This window comes from Onychostoma macrolepis, chromosome 25, assembly GCF_012432095.1.
Source record: "Onychostoma macrolepis isolate SWU-2019 chromosome 25, ASM1243209v1, whole genome shotgun sequence".
In the NCBI taxonomy this organism is placed as follows: Eukaryota; Metazoa; Chordata; class Actinopteri; order Cypriniformes; family Cyprinidae; genus Onychostoma; species Onychostoma macrolepis.
Window position 1 is genome coordinate 23,154,834 of NC_081179.1, and position 20,592 is coordinate 23,175,425.

Sequence of the window (20,592 nt, forward strand, 5' to 3'; positions counted from 1 at the left end):
CACATCATATGACCCCTTTAAGTATACCAATTTAGTTTACCAACAGTAGGCCTACAATTGCAGGGAATTTTTATTAAGTACATAAATATGTAAATGTATTTGTAGTATACTTAGCATGAAATAAATGTATTTTAAATACATTTTAGTATATTTATTTTACACACACACAGAGATAGATAGATAGATAGATAGATAGATAGATAGATAGATAGATAGATAGATAGATAGATAGATAGATAGATAGATAGATAGATAGATAGATAGATAGATAGATAGATAGATAGATAGATAGATAGATAGATAGATAGATAGATAGATAGATAGATAGATAGAACATTTTGTATTATTTAAAAAAAAATGTCACAGGAGAATTTGATAATGGACAAATAAAGTTATGCAAACAAGAAACGCGTGTTTAAAGATTATTTATTTTTAAAAGTATCCACAGGGCAGAAAGTGCCCATATTTAAAGAAACACCCACAAAAGTTTTGGAAGGTTGGAACTGGTCTTTATCAAATGTAGGGATACAGTGGATTTCAGTTCATTGCTAATTCAATACATTAAACACCATTACACCTAATGGTTCATCTATTTCTCTTCAAAATATACAAATATTCTAGAAGTTTTTACAAATTGAAATACAGTTTTTGGTACCACTGTCACAACAGAATAGAAATAATAATAATTAATAATAATAAAAATAATTATTCCAGTTGTTGCTAGGCTTCGATCATCTCAGCTAATCTTTGCTCACTCAGATGTTAATGAATTAAAGAGATCACACGTAATCCGATTATCAGATCAGTCATAATACATAATAAATAGAAGTCTGACTTAGATATTTAGTTTTACACACATTTTATATAAATTCTACAGTTTTATAACCAAACCTAAATTATATATATTTTATAATATAAATTCTAAAATTGTATAACCAAACAATCAAGGTCATTGGGAAAAAGTAAAAATATTACTTTCTTGATAAAAAGCCTTTGATAAAGAGTTCAAAACAGTTCAAATTTTGATATAATTTTTGATCACCTGCTCAAAATAGTGTCATTCTGTTCCAACGCATGAAAAGAGATTTCAGATGACTTTAGAAAAGATTTGTTAAAGTTTAAGTGATACAAAATTATTTCTAATCATTATTCCACCCTTATTATGACCCTCTTGGACTGGGCGTCTGTAGAATTTGGGTCATGTGACTATGATCCAAATCACGTGAGTAAATGACCAGCTTCAGATTTCTAGGTCGTTGAACTAGTTAATAATTATGAGTTTACATTTACTTTTTACATCAGTGACCTCAAGAGTTTATGCACTAAATTATGTTCAAGGGGCACACAAAATTGTTATTTTATTTTTTTCCAGAACTGTATAGACACATTGTTGAATTGTTGATTATTCTCATCAGTGTATAAATCTATATGCAATCCTCTGTATGACAATATAGTGTTGCCTCATGCTGAAACATGCATAAAAATATACAAAAAGACTAGATTAAAGCAGTTATTGCAAACCAATAGCATTGTGTAAATTCACAAAATAATTTATAAGGTATAAAATAACTATTTTAAATATTTAAGTTGATTTTTAATTCACATTTTCTTTTCAGTTTGAGCCTTCTTTACTGTATTTTTTGGCCTGTTGCAATTAATAAATTTGTAATACTTAATCTCATATATTAGGAAGGAATATGATATTAATTTATAATATTAAAGATATTTACAATAAGCCAACACAAGACAATAAGTAGCTAAATGGCGAATAAGTCAAAAACATTTGCTAAACTAATATGAAGTACATTAGAAATATTATAGGAAAAATATAAGCGGGAACTTTTTGTCTTAGAAGGTAGTTATTATTGCAAAAAAGACAAACAAAAACACCATTAAACTCCAGATGTTACTGTAGAGGCTGTGATGAGTGTTGATCGTAGCTTGTGGTTTCATCAGTTGAGAACACAGCTAAGAAAAAAACAATCAGTCTCACTAGTTATAATAAAGTATTTCCGGAAGTCATAGCAGTGTACTGTACACAAAATTAATAAATAACAATATGACATTGTGCATTTAGTCAAGTCATTAGAAAGCATAACATTTATGATTTGTTTTTTTACAACAGATAACATAAAGAACATCATAAAGACCAAAAAAATGAAATACGGTGTTTCAAAGTTTAGCGGTACCTTTTGTTCTCCACAATATAGTTCAGACCGCCAGCAGCAAATCAATCGTTTTTATTAGCATCATTCCTAGAAAGTAAAAAAGAAAGAGAAGGTGATGACGGCATGGAGAATGAGACCATAAGCAATGACTAAATGAATGGTGCACCATATTAAAATATATTTAATACTGAAGATGTATTTATTTATTCATTCATTCATTTACAATAGTTAATACAGTTCCTCTGCCATGCTAAAACACACAATATAGAAATTGCTATAAATGTTCTCCTCGCTCAATATTTATGCCCTGTGAAAAAAAAAAAAAAAAAGTTGACCTAATTTTAAAAATAAGGCAACCTATCGCAATCAACTTTTTAAGTTATCTAGCAACCGACAACTTAAAAACGTTAGTTCATCTAATGAATAAAAGTCAGTCCTACTGAGTGTTAAAAGATCTGTCAGAGCAACCTGCACTATGTCTAGGTCTGTGGCTCTGACCATGTGAACTTAAAAGGATCCTTTCGTCCACTCGAACATTATCAGATCATGCTGTAATATGATCATCAGGTTTTGTCTATGCCAGCATGAATGCTGCTGTCATTACAGCAAAAAAGGGACGTACTAAATATGGAAGCCAAAGGGCAAAGGTGTCCTTAACCTCAATGCTTAATGTTTGTGGCGTGTAGTGTTGTGAAATGTGAAATGAAATCCAGAACAGCACAGAAAACAGGTGAAGTCATCAACCTATGGATGAGTGATGATTAGTAATAATGATCATACTTCTACTGTCATTAGGTGGGCACACAATCATGTCTAAATGAACATGCCCTGTTGGTCCGTGTCCTTTGCACCTGTCACATCCCGCCGCTAACGTTTCACTGAAATCATCACTTGCTGATACATTGCTAATGATTTCACGCTCTCTCTGCCACACAACCACCAGACTCTCTGACCTGCTGCCCGCTGTCTGTAAAGCAGAGGAACGAGACTCTCTTTGATTCGGAGGGCTGACCCTCTTTTAGTACAAAAGCATTGAACTAAATTTACTGCATAAAGCATGTGTTCTGTTTAAATGAATATGTTATTCAATATGGAAATTAAAAGAATTTGTCTAGAAATAAAATCCCAGATCGTAATTTCATATTTACATAATAAAACACTATATGTTCAGATTTTATATTCAGGCATTTGAAACATATGTGACCCTGGACCAAAAAAAACAGTCATAAGGGTCCATCTTTTAATAAATAATCTTTCCATTGATGTATGGTTTGTTTGGACAATATTTGGCTGAGATACAACTATTTGAAAATCTGGAATCTGAGGGTGCAAAAAAATCTAAATATGGAGAAAATCGCCTTTAAAGTTACCCAAATGAAGTTCTTAGCAATGCATATTACTAATCAAAAATTAAGTTTTGATATATTTATGGTAGGAAATTTACAAAATATCTTCATGGAATATGATCTTTACTTAATATCCTAATGATTTTTGGCATAAAAGAAAAATCAATAATTTTGACCCATACAATGTATTTTTGGCTATTGCTACAAATATACCCCAGCGACTTAAGACTGGTTTTGTGGTCCAGGGTCACATTTATATATATAAAACAAAATGATTATTTATTTTTAATGTAGGGTATCAGAGTGAATCAGACAATTTAAGATTCGATCAGAACATCGTTGAAACATGAGAAGCCAAATTCCACAAAGAGGCCCAAGACCACAGGATGTTCGTAAATCAGATCCTAGCACCAGCCCGTCTGAAGCAAGCCTAACCAACCAACTCTTTCACAGAACAGCTTGCAACATTAACACAAAACACTTTTTGATAATCCCAATTCAGGAAGGAGATTGTCAATTTTGGGGCAAGTAACCAAGATTAATGGTCAAAAGACCAAGCTAAAGACTTGGTTTCCCCTAACTAGAAGACAAGAAGCAGACTGAGATTCCTTATGAGACCTGTTAACCTCTTTGGTCTTCACAGAACATGTCCTTACGTTTACAGAATGGCACAGAAACTGTCTTTTACAGATTTAGATGCACCAAAATGATCTCAAAAGGACTTTAAACGAATATCAGCCCATTGCTTAACTCCATATTTATATATATATATATATTAAATAAGTTTCTTATGCTCATCAACACTGCCTTTATTTGATCAAATATACGAAAAAACAGCAGTATTGTGAAATATTATTGCAATTAAATATAATGGATTTTAATATACTTTTAAACATAATTTACTGCTTTAATCAAAGTTTAATTTTCAGCATCATTACTCCAGTCTTCAGTGTCACATGATCCTTCAGAAATCAGTCTAATATGCTGATTTATTATCAGTGTTGAACACAGTTTTGTGCTGCTTCATTTATTTTACTTTTTTGTAGCCTGTGATACATTTTTTCAGGATTCTTTGATGTATAAAAAGAACAGCATTTATTCAAAATAGAAATATTTTGTAACACTATACACTATCATTCAAACGTTTGGTGTCTAAATTTTTTCTTTCTTTTTTTGAAAGAAATTAATACTTTTATTCAGCAAGGATGTGTTAAATTGATCAACTGTGATGATAAAGACATATGCAGTTCGAAAATATTTCTATTTTAAACAAATGCTGATCTTTTTTAACTTTTTATTCATCAAAGAATCCTGAAAAAAGCATCACAGGTTCCAAAAAATATGAAGCAGCACAACTGTGTCCAACTCTGATAATAAATCAGCGTATTAGGATGATTTCTGAAGGATCATGTGACACTGAAGACTGGAGTAATGATGCTAAAAATGTAGCTTTGCTTCACAGGAATAAATTACATTTTAAAGCATATTTAAAAAGAAAACCCTTATTTTAAATTGTAATAACATTTTACAATATTGCTGTTTTTTTCTCTGTATTTTTGATCAAATAAATGCAGCTTTGAGGAGCCCTAGTGAAAAATAAATATACTTAAATGTATTTGAAATGCATTTATTTCATGCTAAGTATACATTTTCATATTTATGTACTTAATAAAATGTCCTGCAATTGTACTTTTGGTATACTAAACTGGTATACTTAAAGTCTGCTCAATTGGAACAACTAATTTTGTACTTGATGCACTTTAATTGTGAGGAAGTAGTGCTGAAGTACAATTAAAGATATACTTAGTATATTTTATTGTGCTAAAGTGGAAGTATTGCAAGTATACTTCAGGTACACTTTAAATATTTATTTCTTATTCAAAGATCATACAATCCTCATCAAAAGTGACATTAAAACACATTTTAGACTTAATATTAAGAAAAGTGCATTGTGCACAAGTAGTAAAGTGTAATTAAAAAGTCTCGAGTTATCTGTCAGTGTTAATAGATTTGAATTATACTTAGTACGAAATAAATGTATTTTAAATATATTTCTTTTTTACTAGGGAGCATAAGAGACTTCTCTTTAAAAAAAAAAAGCATTAAAAATGTTTTTTGAACAGCAGTGTATGTCATATCATATGATCAGTGTACCTCTTTGACGTCAGCAGCTCTCTCCAGCTCTTCCCTGCAGCGCAGTAACTCCAGCTCCAGCTCGGCTCGCTCCTTCTGACTGGTCTCATACATTTCCCGCAGATTTTCTAGTTCATTCTTTAGTCCGTCACACTAACAGACATTATTGAGCAAAGTTTAGAATGCATTTTCTTATGAAAACTCTCATATATGAATAATGGATGTACCTCTCTCTGCACATGTGTGGCCTTCTCTTCTGTCTGCTTGAGTTGATCTCTCAGTGAGAGGATCTCTGAGAAACCTCCTGTCCAGCCGGTGGGGGTCACAGGTTTGCCATCAAACGATATGTTCTTCTGGATCCCAGCGTCCACCAGCCTGCAGTTGGAGCTCATATAAGAGCTTGCCGTTTCTGTCTCTGTGCCACACTGCATGCGTTTTTCTTCTTCTATCTCGTCCTGCTCTTCTTGAACAGTGATGCAGGTACTGCCTGAACTGTAACATCACAGCCAAAATAAGACGCAAAAATTCAGGATATTGAATATTTTGTGGCTATTAAAACATATCTTTCAGCTTTGATGTTGACTATATGCTATTGTGCTACTGTAATAGATATTTCTCCATCATTCTTTTCTTCATTCCTTTCTAGAAATCCTACTGTATCGTACCATTTTAGCTTGGACTATATTCACAAATGTCGTTTAAATTAATTTGCAAACCATGCTTCTGAATTTGGGTGTAAAAAGCACCCCTCAAACAATTTGACCGTGTGTAAAAGAAATTATGAATTAATAAGTTGCTGATGTTTAGCTTTGAAACACTATTCCATCATCGTATCCAGTGACCTTCACTAACCGTTGATTCTGGAAATCTGCATGTAATGTCATACTGTCTTCATGTTTATCAATGTTTGTTCATATAATGCAGGGATCTCCAAAAGTTTTTGTCAACCAAACCGCTCTCTGAGGAAGTTAATATTTCAAATAATTTAACGACACATTTGCATGTTTGCAGTTTTCTGATGTTGGTTAATGGTCATATTAGGTAAACAAATAAAATACTCATATTTCTGTGTTGAAGTGTTTAAATGAGTTTTATTTTACATTTTTATGATTTAATTAATTATTAGCTTTTAAACAACTCACAAACTCAAGACAGTTCTTACATTAAGCCCAGTTAATGTAATGTTTAGTGCATTATATGCACTAAATATGCAATATCAACATTCAGCATGAAAAACAATTACATTTTATTTATCTTTATTAATAGAACTTTATTAAAAACCACTTTATTTGCTCCTTTTGTTGTGCTACTACTGACACAAGACAGCAAATAAAATTGGCAAATAAAAAAAAATAGTAAAACAAAGCAATTGCATAATTTATTCATGCTACAATGCACACTGGGAGTCAGTAATTCTGAGTAGCTATACTAAGTCAAGAGTAAACCTAAAGTAAATGATCAAGTGCAAGTACTCCCTACAGTTCTTTTTAAGTTACTGGAACTCTCGTGTAAGTGAACTATACTAACTAAGCATTTGTCAGTACAACATACTATTCCTATTTCACTTAGTAGGCAATCGGTGTGCATGTTTTTGTTTGTTTGTTTTTTGTAAGTAAGACTAACTACACTACACTGTAAAAAGTGATAAGTTGACTTAACTTGAAAAAATTGAGGAAACCCGTTGCCTTAAAATGATTAAGTAAATAATTTTATTATTTTATTTTTTTTAAAGTTAAGTGAACTTGACAATTCACTTAACTTATTTTTTTTAATGATTATTTAGTTGTCAACAGGCTTCCTCAATTTTTTTAAGTTAAGTTAACTTATCACTTTTTACAGTGTAGTCAACATTTGAAGTGGATCAAAACCTTTCATCAAAGTTGTCCTAAAACCAAAACAAAAGCCGTTCTTCCTTTAGAACAACTTTGATTAACTTTGTTGATCCACTTAAAATGTTGACTACTATAATTAGATTTTACAGTATAATGCCGAGATTTTTGGCTGATTTGCAACACGTCAGGGCCAGTCTGCAACTTCAGTCAGAATAGACAGATTTCATAAAAAATCTGATTTCTTTAGACTCGTTTTTATAGACTAGTTCCATCCAGTCCAGGGGATATCAAAACATGTTTGATATTTTGAACAATTTAAGAACACATATTGTTTCCAGCATGCATCTCCAAGTATCGAGGCACATGTTTCTGTGCAAGTTTGTTTTCTGAATGACTTGAAATGCTTGCTAGTGTTTGATCCTCAGCTGTTTAGTGTATGACGCCCAGTTTTTCCTCTTTAACAAAGTCGGCAAGTGTATGATGACTAGTGTTTTAAAATCTGTAGCAAATTTTGGAATTGTGGGATTTTGAAATCTGATTATCACATTTTTTTGACAATTTAACATAATATTAACATAAAAATTAACATAATTTATAGTTTTGTTGTTGTTCTATGTGCAATTTTATAATTTCAGATGTCAGAAAATGCCAGAACTGGAGTTGCTCACCTCCTCTTCTGCAGCATCTGCAGTCTGTGATTCAGTCTTGTGTTTTCATCTTGCAGCGCATGACATTGTTCCTTCAGATTGTTGCATTCATCCATCAACAGACCCACCTCACCTAATCAAATAATGCAAGAAATTAGAAAGCTATGACATTTACATGAATATTAACCATATTAAAGTGTATGTCTGCACAAGACACTTCGGATTAAAGCAACTTTCCCTCTGCACAGTCATCTCTCAAGATTTATATTGCGCCCAGTGCCCAATTGTACCCTTTCTCACCCCTTTCTTGGCCTTTCATTGACAGGAATGACCATTATAACCAGTGGGATGCATGCAGTCATCCTCGCTCTCAAAAGTTTACTGCATCTTCACATAACATTGACAATTACCCACACCATCAGCTATTCTCCAGGAGCTCTTCCCACTGGACACCGTGTGCTGCAAACTTTTCCGAAATGCTTCAGGGCTCCACCCTTTATTAAAACTAGTGTGATTTATGGTCATCACCGCAGGACGCTAACCAGCTTTACAAATTGAGCGAATCCATCACGCACTGATTTTAAAATGATGTCAACATGGACATTAGTGGATGTTTCAGACATAGTCTAAATAAAAACATCAACATATCTGACAGAAAATGTACAGTTAGTTGAATTTATTGTGAAATCTGAATCAATAAAGTTTGAGATGATCAGAATTTCATATTAGAAAAAATCATTGTATCCATTAATCCTCTATTTTAGCTTTTAAGACCAGGTTTTTTAAAACTATGAAATATGGACAGTGTGAATTCCACATAAATTGTAATTTATTATTGCCCTGTCAGGTTTCATAAACTGGCCGGAAGCAGCTGGCTGAAAGGAGAGCAGAACATTATTGCTTTAAATAATAAAATATATTATTATTATTTAAACCTAGCGGTAAAACTTTAAGGACCAATTCTCTCTATACTAGTTGTTTATTAGCATGCATATTACTAGCATATTAGCTGTCTATTAGTACTTATAAAGCACATATTAATGTCTTATTATGCATGACCATATTTTTGATCCCTTAATCCACCACATACCTAAACTATCTTACTAACTATTAATAAGCAGCAAATTAGGAGTTTACTGAGGCAAATGTTGTAGTCAATAGTTAGTTAATAGTGAGAATTGGTCCCCAAACTAAAGTGTGACCAAACTGGGTAAGTGGGATAGTTTTCCACTGGGGATTGTTATAGTTTTTAATTGAATATTGAATACATGTCTACAAATGGAAAAAAAAGGAATGTATGTGTTTGTTTGTTTGTTTTATTCTTTTCTGCTTAAGTCTGCAATGCGCCTGCGTAGCCTGTTTTTTGGATTGAATTTATGACTGTGATGTGTATGTGCTGTGCACTGTTATAGATTTTGGAGGTCAAAACTCAACATTTTATGTTGATCGTTGCATTGAAAATGTTCAGCCAATGTTAAAACATATTTAGTTCACAGAATTAAACTGAGTAAACTAAGAATGTTAAATGCAACAAGTCAACACAACATTTTGAGTTTAGAGTCAGACCACCAAAATCTTTTACAGTGTACCTGCTATAATTTTATTTAATTTTTTTTTTCCCCTGAGGTCCACCTATAATTTTTTAAGGTAACACTTTATTTTAAGGTGTCATTATTGCACATGTTGCACATGGACCTGTTTTGTCGTGTTTTGCCCCTGTTTCTGTTCCTGTTTGCCCTTATTTGGTCATGTTCCTGTCCTCGTGTAGTTTGATTATAACTCTGTGCACCTGTGTTTGATAATTACGCCTTGCATTTAAGTTCTTGTCTGTGCATTTCTCCCCTGTCGGGTCTACTTGTGGTCTACGTATGTTTGCTCTAGCTTCTATTGTGGATTATCCCCTGTGTTTCCTTGATTTAAGACTGTGAATGCTACTTCGTGACTCTGTCGTTCTTCCTGCAGCAGCGTAGTGTGACAGAAGACCCAACATACAACAGTTTATTTGCGTTCTTTCCCCGTTTCCGTTTTCCGTTTTCTGGGCCTCTGTTTCCTCCGCCCCAGCCTCTAAGCCCCGGACTCTGCCTCGGCCCATCGACCCATCAGCTCCACCATGGCTCCTAGCTCCCTCCTCTCCGCCGTGGCGCGGCAGTCCACTGGCACCGCTTGGCTCCCTCGTCCCTCTGGCTCCGCCTTGGTCTGGGGTCGACCATCCTGAACCTCGTCCCTCTGGCTCCGTCAGGCTCCTTCATCCACTCGGCTCCACCTTGGTCCTCAGCCGCTCCGGCTCCACCTCGGCCTTTCGGATCCAAGCCTCCGCGTCGGTCGCCAGAGCCATTAGTTCCACGTCGGCCCTCGATCCTCCCTGTTGCCCTGGCTCATCGGCTCTCCGTCTCCGCCTCGGGCTCCTCCACCGCCGTTGGTCGGCCCCCTGGAGTCGTCGGCCCTTCCTCCTCCATGGCTCCTTCCTCTGTCGGCTCCACTGTGGGTCATCATCGTGGCTGTGTCCCGCCGGGCTCCTTCTGCTCCAAATCCCTCCTGTCTCCTCCCTGGCTCCTCCCATGCCTCCCTCTGTTGCTGTCTACGGTGCGAGGACGCACCTTCCGGGAGGGGGATGATATGTCAGGATCATGGACCTGTTTTGTCGTGTTTTGCCCCTGTTTCTGTTCCTGTTTTCCCTTATTTGGTCATGTTCCTGTCCTCATTTAGTTTGATTATAACTCTGTTTGCTAATTACCCCTTGCATTTAAGTTCCTGTCTGTGCATTTCTCCCCTGTCGGGTCTACTTGTGACCTACGTGTGTTTGCGCAAGGTCCTATTGTGGTTTATCCCCCATGTTTCCTTGATTAAAGACTGTGAATGCTACTTCGTGACTCCATCGTTCTTCCTGAAGCAGCGTGGTGTGACAGTGTTACATGTACTTACTATTATAGCAACAATAAATGATGCATAATTTCATGCAAGTAACCCTAAAACAAACACTAATCCTAACCCTAAACATATAGTAAGTACATGTTAATATTAATATTAAGAATTAAGAATTAATATTATTCAGTACATAAATGTACAGTGTATAATTACACTGTAACAAGGACACCTTAAAATAAAGTGTAACCACACTAATTACATTTTTAATACACATTTGTTCCTAATGTTGTTATTGTCTTTGTCACCTCAGTCTGCTCTTTCAGTATGTTTCTGTTCTCACCCTGCTTCCTCTGCTGCAGACGGCTCTGGCTCTTCATCTCTATTTCCGCTCGGAGCGTGACGATCTCCAGCTCGTACTCCTGTCCTGTGTTCTCCAGTCGTGAGATTTCGGCCCGTAAGCGGCAGAGCTCCTCCTGCAGACTGGCGATGTCGTTCTCTCTTTCGGCAGCGGCCTCCTCCGCCGCCTGCTGCTGCAGCAGCACCTCCTCTTGCGCTGCCCGCAGCTCCTCCTGCGCCTCCAGGAGCTCGCTCTCCTTCTCCTCCTCCAGACTGTCCATCTCCTCCTGGACAGAGCGAAGCTGTGCTACAGGGGTCGGGAGATCATAACAAATTAGGGGTGTAACGGTGCACGTATTTGTATTGAAAATCTTCGGTATGGGTCTTTTGGTTCAGTACGCATGTGTATCAAACAAATCATTCCAATTTTTTTTTTTTTTTTTTTTTAGGAAATTCAGACAATAAATGCCGTTTTGACACTCTTTGATGTGGCACGACATATCACCGTATACTAACACCTCAGGTTAAACGGCTGCACGAGTGAGCGTGATCATCCCTTCCTCTTTACTACTAGATATAACACAAAATAAACATGAATGAACATCTCATGCCTCATGTAATTGCTCAATCAGTGTTTCAATTGCGGAAAGACGTCAATAAAACAGCTTGAAAACAAAATGACACGTACAGTAGCATTTAATTTACCTCAGGCACATCAGTGTCTACAGCTCGTTATTTGCTAGAGAGATGAAGTCTAGTGAAGAGCATTTTGCGAAATATTAGACTATATTCTCATTATATTTTACTTTACCTGTTAGTGATGTCTTAATTATGTAATGTATGTTTAAATACATATTTTATGAAACAAGTTATGACTGTAATTTATTATAATTCAACAAATAGAAACTGAATTATTTAGGAGTTAATTTAAAAACAATTTACATGTTTGCATGCAATTTTTTAATTTGAGTGTTATTATAGTTAAGTTTGGGCTCTGTTGTTAATTGTAACCTAATAGTAATGTAAAAGCTTAGAGCAGAAGCTGAGGTAGATTTTTATCCCTAAGAAAATTTGTATTATAATTGAATTTATTTAAAGAAAGAGCCATTTGTTCAGTAAACCACTGTTAAATGTAAAAAAAAAAAAAAAAAAATTTAACCCCCACTGTACCGAAACCACCGAACCGTGACATCAAAACCGAGGAACGTACTGAACAGACATGTCTGTGTACCGTTACTGTCATCAATGCCTACTGTGAAGGAGCAAGGAGCACAGAGACGAGGGATAATCATAAACCACAGTCTCTAATAATCCAAACGCAGGGAAACACAGGGCAGGCTGGAGACACACATAGCACATCAAGACGATTAAGACCCGACAAACATAGACTACACAGACCTGGGTTTAAATGCATGGGATGACAAGGACAATTAACAAGACACACCTGAACCAAATGACATGATTAACTAGAGACAGAAACTGGGTCACGCAGAGCACATGGGGAGAAAACACACACAAACAGTTCGCCCGGTGGCGGAGGAGCCCGAGGCAGAGACAGAGAGCTAATGAGCCAGGGTGACGAGGAGGGGGGTGGCTGATGAGAGATGAGGGAGCCCGGTGGAGCCAGTGGACTGCCGTGCCATGGTGGAGCAGAGGGAGCTAGGAACCATGGTGGAGCCGCTGGGTCGACGGGCCGAGGTGGAGTCCTGGACTCTGAGGCTGGAGGCGGAGACAGGGGATCCTCCAGCCACGGCGCCGATGGAGACTGGCAGACCAACGGAGCTCGCACCGTACAGATGCGAGCAGAGGGGCTGCCAGACGACAGCGGTGGAGGAGGCAGGAGCAGGAGGGTGGGTGGGCATTTCTGAGCCTCCGGGCTCTCAGGGCTTTACTCCAGAACAAAAGCCCTCCCTGGGCTGCCAATGGAAACTGAAGCCCTCTCCTGGCTGGACTTGGGGACACAAGCCCTCTCGGGGCTGCACTCTGGAAGCCCACTCTGGGCTGAGATTGGTAACATAGTCTCTTTCTGGGCTGGACGGGGAAACAGGAGCCCTCTCAGAGATAAACTCAGGAACGGGAGCCCTCTCTGGGCTGGACGTGAACACAGGAGTGACAGAGGGCTCAGACGGAGAAGGGAGGAGAGGGGGCAGGTCAACATATAAATCCACAAACCCTCCTTCTGAGCTCTACAGTTCCAGATCCACACTCAGCTCACCCTCAGCCATGGTGCAGTGGACGGAGCTCCTCTCCGCAATCTCGCTGTCTCGCGGGCATTGTAGCCGGTTCTCGCACCTGGTCTGACGTCACTTGCAGCATCAGCTCCGCGGCCTCAGCTCTGTCGCTCCATGCAATGACTCTCCGTCAGTGGTGGGCTGGGCTCTGGATCTGGCTATGTTCTGGATCGGGGGTAGATGCTCTCCAGACACCGGATAATTATCTCCCTCCAGCACAGTCCAGTGGTGTCTGGGAGGTCGACGGGGCGATGGTAATTTGCCCCGATCCAGAACAGGGAGTTCAGCGCAGCGTCATCAAACACCAAACTGGCTGAATTCCACAGCATACTCCAAGAAGGGAAGGTCTTTGCAGGCTAATGTGGTGAATCGTGCGGTGATGTCCACGGGGAAAAACAAACGAAACACTTTCAAAAAGAAAAACAAAACGAGGGGGGAAAACGCCACACACTTATTGTCTCTTTTTCAGGTCGGGTCTTCTGTCATCAATGCCTGCTGTGAATCATAAACCACAGTCTTTAATAATCCAAACGCAGGGAAACACAGGGCAGGCTGGAGACACACGTAGCACATCAAGACGATTAATGCTGCTTTCACATGCTATCGGAATTATCGTAAATATCGAGTTTCCTAATCGGAAATTGGACGTGAACGGCCTCTCAAGTCATATTTACTACTGGGAAATTCGGAAATAATTTTGATACCCGAGTTTCCGAGTTGGGTGGGTCATAAACTTTAAACATGGTGGAGGGAACAACCATTCCTGCTGTCAATGCTGTTCTCACAACAACTACATCCCTTTGTCTTGTGGCTAAAGTAGTGTATTTATAGGGTAGATATGATCGATCATGCAAAGCATATTGTATGTTTTTTAAGCAGTGAAATAAGCATGTATTTGATTGAAATTCCAGGAAAGTCAGCAAACTGCATGTATAGCGCGGTGAACGTTTATATGATTGTCAACAAATGGGATGCTACATTTTATTCTTTCCGACATTAAAGCACTTGAATACGACAAGCTCGTAATCACAACTTCATAAGTGGGAAATAGGAAATTTCCGATAGCACGTGAAGGCAGCATAAGACCCGACAAACATAGACTACACAGACCTGGGTTTAAATGCATGGGATGACAAGGACAATTAACAAGACACACCTGAACCAAATGACATGATTAACTAGAGACAGAAACTGGGTCACGCAGAGCACATGGGGAGAAAACACACACAAACAGTTCGCCCGGTGGCGGAGGAGCCCGAGGCAGAGACAGAGAGCTAATGAGCCAGGGTGACGAGGAGGGGGGTGGCTGATGAGAGATGAGGGAGCCCGGTGGAGCCAGTGGACTGCCGTGCCATGGTGGAGCAGAGGGAGCTAGGAACCATGGTGGAGCCGCTGGGTCGACGGGCCGAGGTGGAGTCCTGGACTCTGAGGCTGGAGGCGGAGACAGGGATCCTCCAGCCACGGCGCCGATGGAGACTGGCAGACAACGGAGCTCGCACCGTACAGATGCGAGCAGAGGGGCTGCCAGGCGACAGCGGTGGAGGAGGCAGGAGCAGGAGGGTGGGTGGGCATTTCTGAGCCTCCGGGCTCTCAGGGCTTTACTCCAGAACAAAAGCCCTCCCTGGGCTGCCAATGGAAACTGAAGCCCTCTCCTGGCTGGACTTGGGGACACAAGCCCTCTCGGGCTGCACTCTGGAAGCCCACTCTGGGCTGAGATTGGTAACATAGTCTCTTTCTGGGCTGGACGGGAAACAGGAGCCCTCTCAGAGATAAACTCAGGAACGGGAGCCCTCTCTGGGCTGGACGTGAACACAGGAGTGACAGAGGGCTCAGACGGAGAAGGGAGGAGAGGGGGCAGGTCAACATATAAATCCACAAACCCTCCTTCTGAGCTCTACAGTTCCAGATCCACACTCAGCTCACCCTCAGCCATGGTGCAGTGGACGGAGCTCCTCTCCGCAATCTCGCTGTCTCGCGGGCATTGTAGCCGGTTCTCGCACCTGGTCTGACGTCACTTGCAGCATCAGCTCCGCGGCCTCAGCTCTGTCGCTCCATGCAATGACTCTCCGTCAGTGGTGGGCTGGGCTCTGGATCTGGCTATGTTCTGGATCGGGGGTAGATGCTCTCCAGACACCGGATAATTATCTCCTCCAGCACAGTCCAGTGGTGTCTGGGAGGTCGACGGGCGATGGTAATTTGCCCGATCCAGAACAGGGAGTTCAGCGCAGCGTCATCAAACACCAAACTGGCTGAATTCCACAGCATACTCCAAGAAGGGAAGGTCTTTGCAGGCTAATGTGGTGAATCGTGCGGTGATGTCCACGGGGAAAAACAAACGAAACACTTTCAAAAAGAAAAACAAAACGAGGGGGGAAAACGCCACACACTTATTGTCTCTTTTTCAGGTCGGGTCTTCTGTCATCAATGCCTGCTGTGAATCATAAACCACAGTCTTTAATAATCCAAACGCAGGGAAACACAGGGCAGGCTGGAGACACACGTAGCACATCAAGACGATTAATGCTGCTTTCACATGCTATCGGAATTATCGTAAATATCGAGTTTCCTAATCGGAAATTGGACGTGAACGGCCTCTCAAGTCATATTTACTACTGGGAAATTCGGAAATAATTTTGATACCCGAGTTTCCGAGTTGGGTGGGTCATAAACTTTAAACATGGTGGAGGGAACAACCATTCCTGCTGTCAATGCTGTTCTCACAACAACTACATCCCTTTGTCTTGTGGCTAAAGTAGTGTATTTATAGGGTAGATATGATCGATCATGCAAAGCATATTGTATGTTTTTTAAGCAGTGAAATAAGCATGTATTTGATTGAAATTCCAGGAAAGTCAGCAAACTGCATGTATAGCGCGGTGAACGTTTATATGATTGTCAACAAATGGGATGCTACATTTTATTCTTTCCGACATTAAAGCACTTGAATACGACAAGCTCGTAATCACAACTTCATAAGTGGGAAATAGGAAATTTCCGATAGCACGTGAAGGCAGCATAAGACCCGACAAACATAGACTACACAGACCTGGGTTTAAATGCATGACAAGGACAATTAACAAGACACACCTGAACCAAATGACATGATTAACTAGAGACAGAAACTGGGTCACACAGAGCACATGGGGAGAAAACACACACAAACAGTCCTGGGGTGTGACAGTTACACCTCTACAAGAAATGCATGACTTTTTTGTATGACAAGCGTGGAAAATTCACTTCCCTCCTTCCCAGTATTTTGAAAGAAAAGTTTACTCCTCACAAATAGACAGCATATGCTTTGTTATTTTGTCATCTATTCTAATGATAATCATCACATCATCTTGGGTTTGAGTATTCAGAGTCTGTGTTACCTTGCAGACGCTGGATCTGTCTCGTGAAGGCCTCGGCCTGATGAGCACTAGCTAAACGCTCCTCCTCAAGAAGACCTGGATAGAGATTGAGAAAAACATTTAAAATAGCTGAAATATTTAGCTTTAATGTAGAACATTTTAACAACACAATTATGTATAACAAGCTACATCACACAATCAAGAGCGTTGTTTTATCTAATATCATCACAGATGATGACAAACAATCAAATTATATAATTTATTTCTGCTCTGACAATGACAGTTTGAATTAAGCTAAATCAGGACCTCTCTTTACACGTTGCCAAATGAAGTGTTGCAGTGACAAACAGTGATAATTAAACTGCACTTTTGGGACACTGCTTGACCAATGAAATTAGGCGACCAAAACAATTGTTGTAAGAGTGCAGTGTTTTTTTTTTTTACCCCAAACCAGTGAAATATGTCAATTCAGGGCAGGGCTTGAAATAGGCCGGTTCTCAGCATTACTCTATATATTGCCAATTTTTGTCTCCATAGAACTGGAAATAAAGGCAGGTATTTTACACAACAATGCACTAAAAACTCCTACTTATCAGAGGCAGAGAATGAGCCCCCACTTATAATATGTTTGTCCCTGGTCCTGTGAGTTTTAGCAGTGACCTTGAGCTGATGAATGTAGTTCATCAATAGTCAAGTAAATTCTCAAGTAAAGCTCTTGTTTACTTGCAATTATTTGCCTCAAAGAAAATGATTAAATAACTTTAAAATAATTGATGCAACAAATATTGTAAACATTGCCAAGCTTTCCATCACAATTTGTTTTTTTGGGGGGGTTTTTTCACTGGTTAATGCAATTAATCTCAAATTTTGAATTCATTTCTTAGCCTTTTTTTATTCAATGCAATGTAATGCGTTCAGTCTGAAGGCACGGTTTCTCCCTAAAGAGACACAAATATATGTAACAATGTTAAAAAAATCACACACAACAGAAAACATTTTTTTTTTTTTAAATACTGTCAAATTTGGTGAATGTCAAAAAGCTTACATTCAATTCATTAATTATTCTTAATGAATTATTCATGTTATCTTAGACACTCGTAATTTATCAATACTGTGTGCAAAACCGAAATCCACATACCATTAAGAAAAATCTGTAACAATTTACAATACATTTTTATTTGTTAACATTAGTTAACATAAATTAACAATAAATAATACTTCTAAAGCATTTATGACTCTTAGTTGTTGATTCATTTACTAAAGCATTATTAAAATCAAAAGTTGTGTCTATTTATGTCATTTAATGGGTCTGAGCTAACATGGGCTAACAATGAACAGTTGTACTTTTATTAACTAACGTTAACAAAGATATTAAATACTGTAGCAAATGTATTGCTCATTTTTAGTTACTGCATCAAATATTAAACACAGTTAACAAGTGGAACATTTTTGTAAAGTTTTACCAAAATGTGTTCTATTTTAGAGAGAAAAATGTATATACTACATACTGTACAGAACAAAAAAAACTAAATTAACCTAAAGAGAGAGCGATGACATAACTTAGTCTCCATAACATTTATAGCCCGTCTGCAACCCAAGAAGCTGGGATGGGCTCCAGATGAAAAAAATAAAATACTTTAGCAACCCAAAACTCATCTTTGGATTTCACAGACTGATTTTATAAACTTCTCCACCCACATTTCGAGCACTGTTTCAGATGGGTGTCTAATTTCTGGGAGTTTATACTGCATCTTCTGTTTCAGACCTGATAATTTACTTATACTTGAAAGCTCTTCAGTATGAAACGGTGGGCACTCAAGCGGGTGAGACTGATCTAATGCTCTGTCTGCGATCAGAAGTGAGCGGGAACAGCAGAGCGGCTCACTGGAGATGATCCAGTTTGTATAAAGGCATCTGCTGCCCTAGAGCTGGTCAGGACAGCCGTCTGGAAGCTTCCCTCAGCGCAGCTGTCCTCTCACATGCCTGTCATGTTACACACACACACCCCATGGTCACAGCACAGCCAGATCATTACTGAGTCCCAGGAGTCTGGCTGATACAGCAGGTGACTCATTAAAGAGCTATAAATGCTATATATAGAAGCTGTTTTACTAGGCCTGTCATTGAGTAAAACGAGCTAAACGTTCAACTATATCTCTGACAAATAATGTTCTGTAACATCTTTTTTCATGACACCATGCAACAGGGTTCCTATAAGTGTTAGTCGTTTAGCAGTCACTATTATATAATGCAAATGTCAGTACAAATTAACATAGATATTAATACACAGATTCTGTATTCAGCGATTTTAACAGCACTGCCACCTTAGAATGGTTATCATATAATATATTAATTATAATATAATGTATATCATGAACTAAATATACATGTATTCTATAATATATACAGTAGTTCATTATTTGAAGTTACTGGTTTGACATTTAATCATTAATTGTATTATAAAAACAATTTATTTAGTAAATGCCATAACTCAAAACGTCCCGGTGCAAAAACAACAAGGCACAAATCTGCAACTTTTTGGCTTGTGACACAAGTTTCGGTCTCATGGAAATGCGTATAAATAGTAAGTCAAATAAAAATAAAAAACTTGTGGTATTGATACGCAAAAAATGACTTTGGCGTGCATATAATACACAGTTTTTGCATGATACGCATCTACCCCACAACCCTAATCCTACCCATTGCGTAGCATATACATTTTTTTTTTTTTTTGGTTTGTTTATTTGTTTGTTTTTGTGCTGTTGTTCTATTACAATTCTATGTATTTGTGTATGTGGCAGCCTTTATGTCCAAGACAAATTTCCCTTGGGATAAATAAAGTAATCCTATCCTATACACACCAAAGTCAATTTTTGCTATCAATACCACGAGTTTTTGTTTTTATTTGGCGTACTATTTATACGCACTTTCATGAGATCGGGTCATGTTAACACACACAACAACAAAAAATGTTGCACTTTATTTTAAGGTGTCCTTGTTACAGTGTATTTTGCACAGATACTATTTAAACTAAACTGAGCTAGACAATGACATCTCTGAATTCAATAATGAAATGCCTTTAACTGAAAATTGAGTGTTTAATCTTATCATTATACATTACTGACACTCTATCCTCCAATTTGATACTGTTAAGTGCTTTGACACAATCTGCATTGTTAAAAGCGCTATATAAATAAAGGTGACTTGACTTGACAGTGTAATTCTACATTTAAGTGCTGAGTAATACATGTATTTACTATATGGTTAGGGTTAAGATTAGGGTCTGCTTTAGGGTTACTTGCATATAATTATGCATAATTTATTGTTATTATAATAGTAAGTACATGTAACGTGTGTAACAAGGGCACCGTAAAATGAAGTGTTACCTAAAAAAATGATAGGTGACCTGCAGGGGGAAATCAAAAATCAAAATAAGAAAGCATGACATGTCTCACCTTGCAGCTCCAGAAAGCTCTCCTCGTGTTTCTGAGCCGTGTCTCGAGCTTCTTCCAGCTCAAGCAGGAGCTGCAGCACCTGAGCCCTCAGCTCCTCCAGCTCCTGCTCCTCCGACAGCTCCTCCTTCACAGCCGGCTTCTCATCCTTCACCTCCTTCTCCTCATCAGCATCATTCAGGACGCTGCGCTCTTTTTCAGTGCTCATGACGCTTTCCTGATGTCAGTTCAC

The 20,592-nt window shown here is 38.3% G+C and overlaps 1 protein-coding gene across 1 annotated transcript; it reads right to left on the minus strand.

Moving 5' to 3' along the window:
• Positions 1–416: 416 nt before the first annotated feature.
• On the minus strand, positions 417–20,592 carry ccdc136a (coiled-coil domain containing 136a). The gene is made up of 8 exons (XM_058767146.1): positions 20,364–20,592; positions 16,930–17,004; positions 11,332–11,634; positions 8,148–8,259; positions 5,875–6,139; positions 5,669–5,800; positions 2,190–2,255; positions 417–1,968 (listed from the first exon to the last, which is right to left on the minus strand). The coding sequence occupies exons 1-7, from the start codon at positions 20,566–20,568 to the stop codon at positions 2,250–2,252; spliced, it is 1,098 nt and encodes a 365-aa protein (XP_058623129.1). The 5' UTR covers positions 20,569–20,592; the 3' UTR covers positions 417–1,968; positions 2,190–2,249.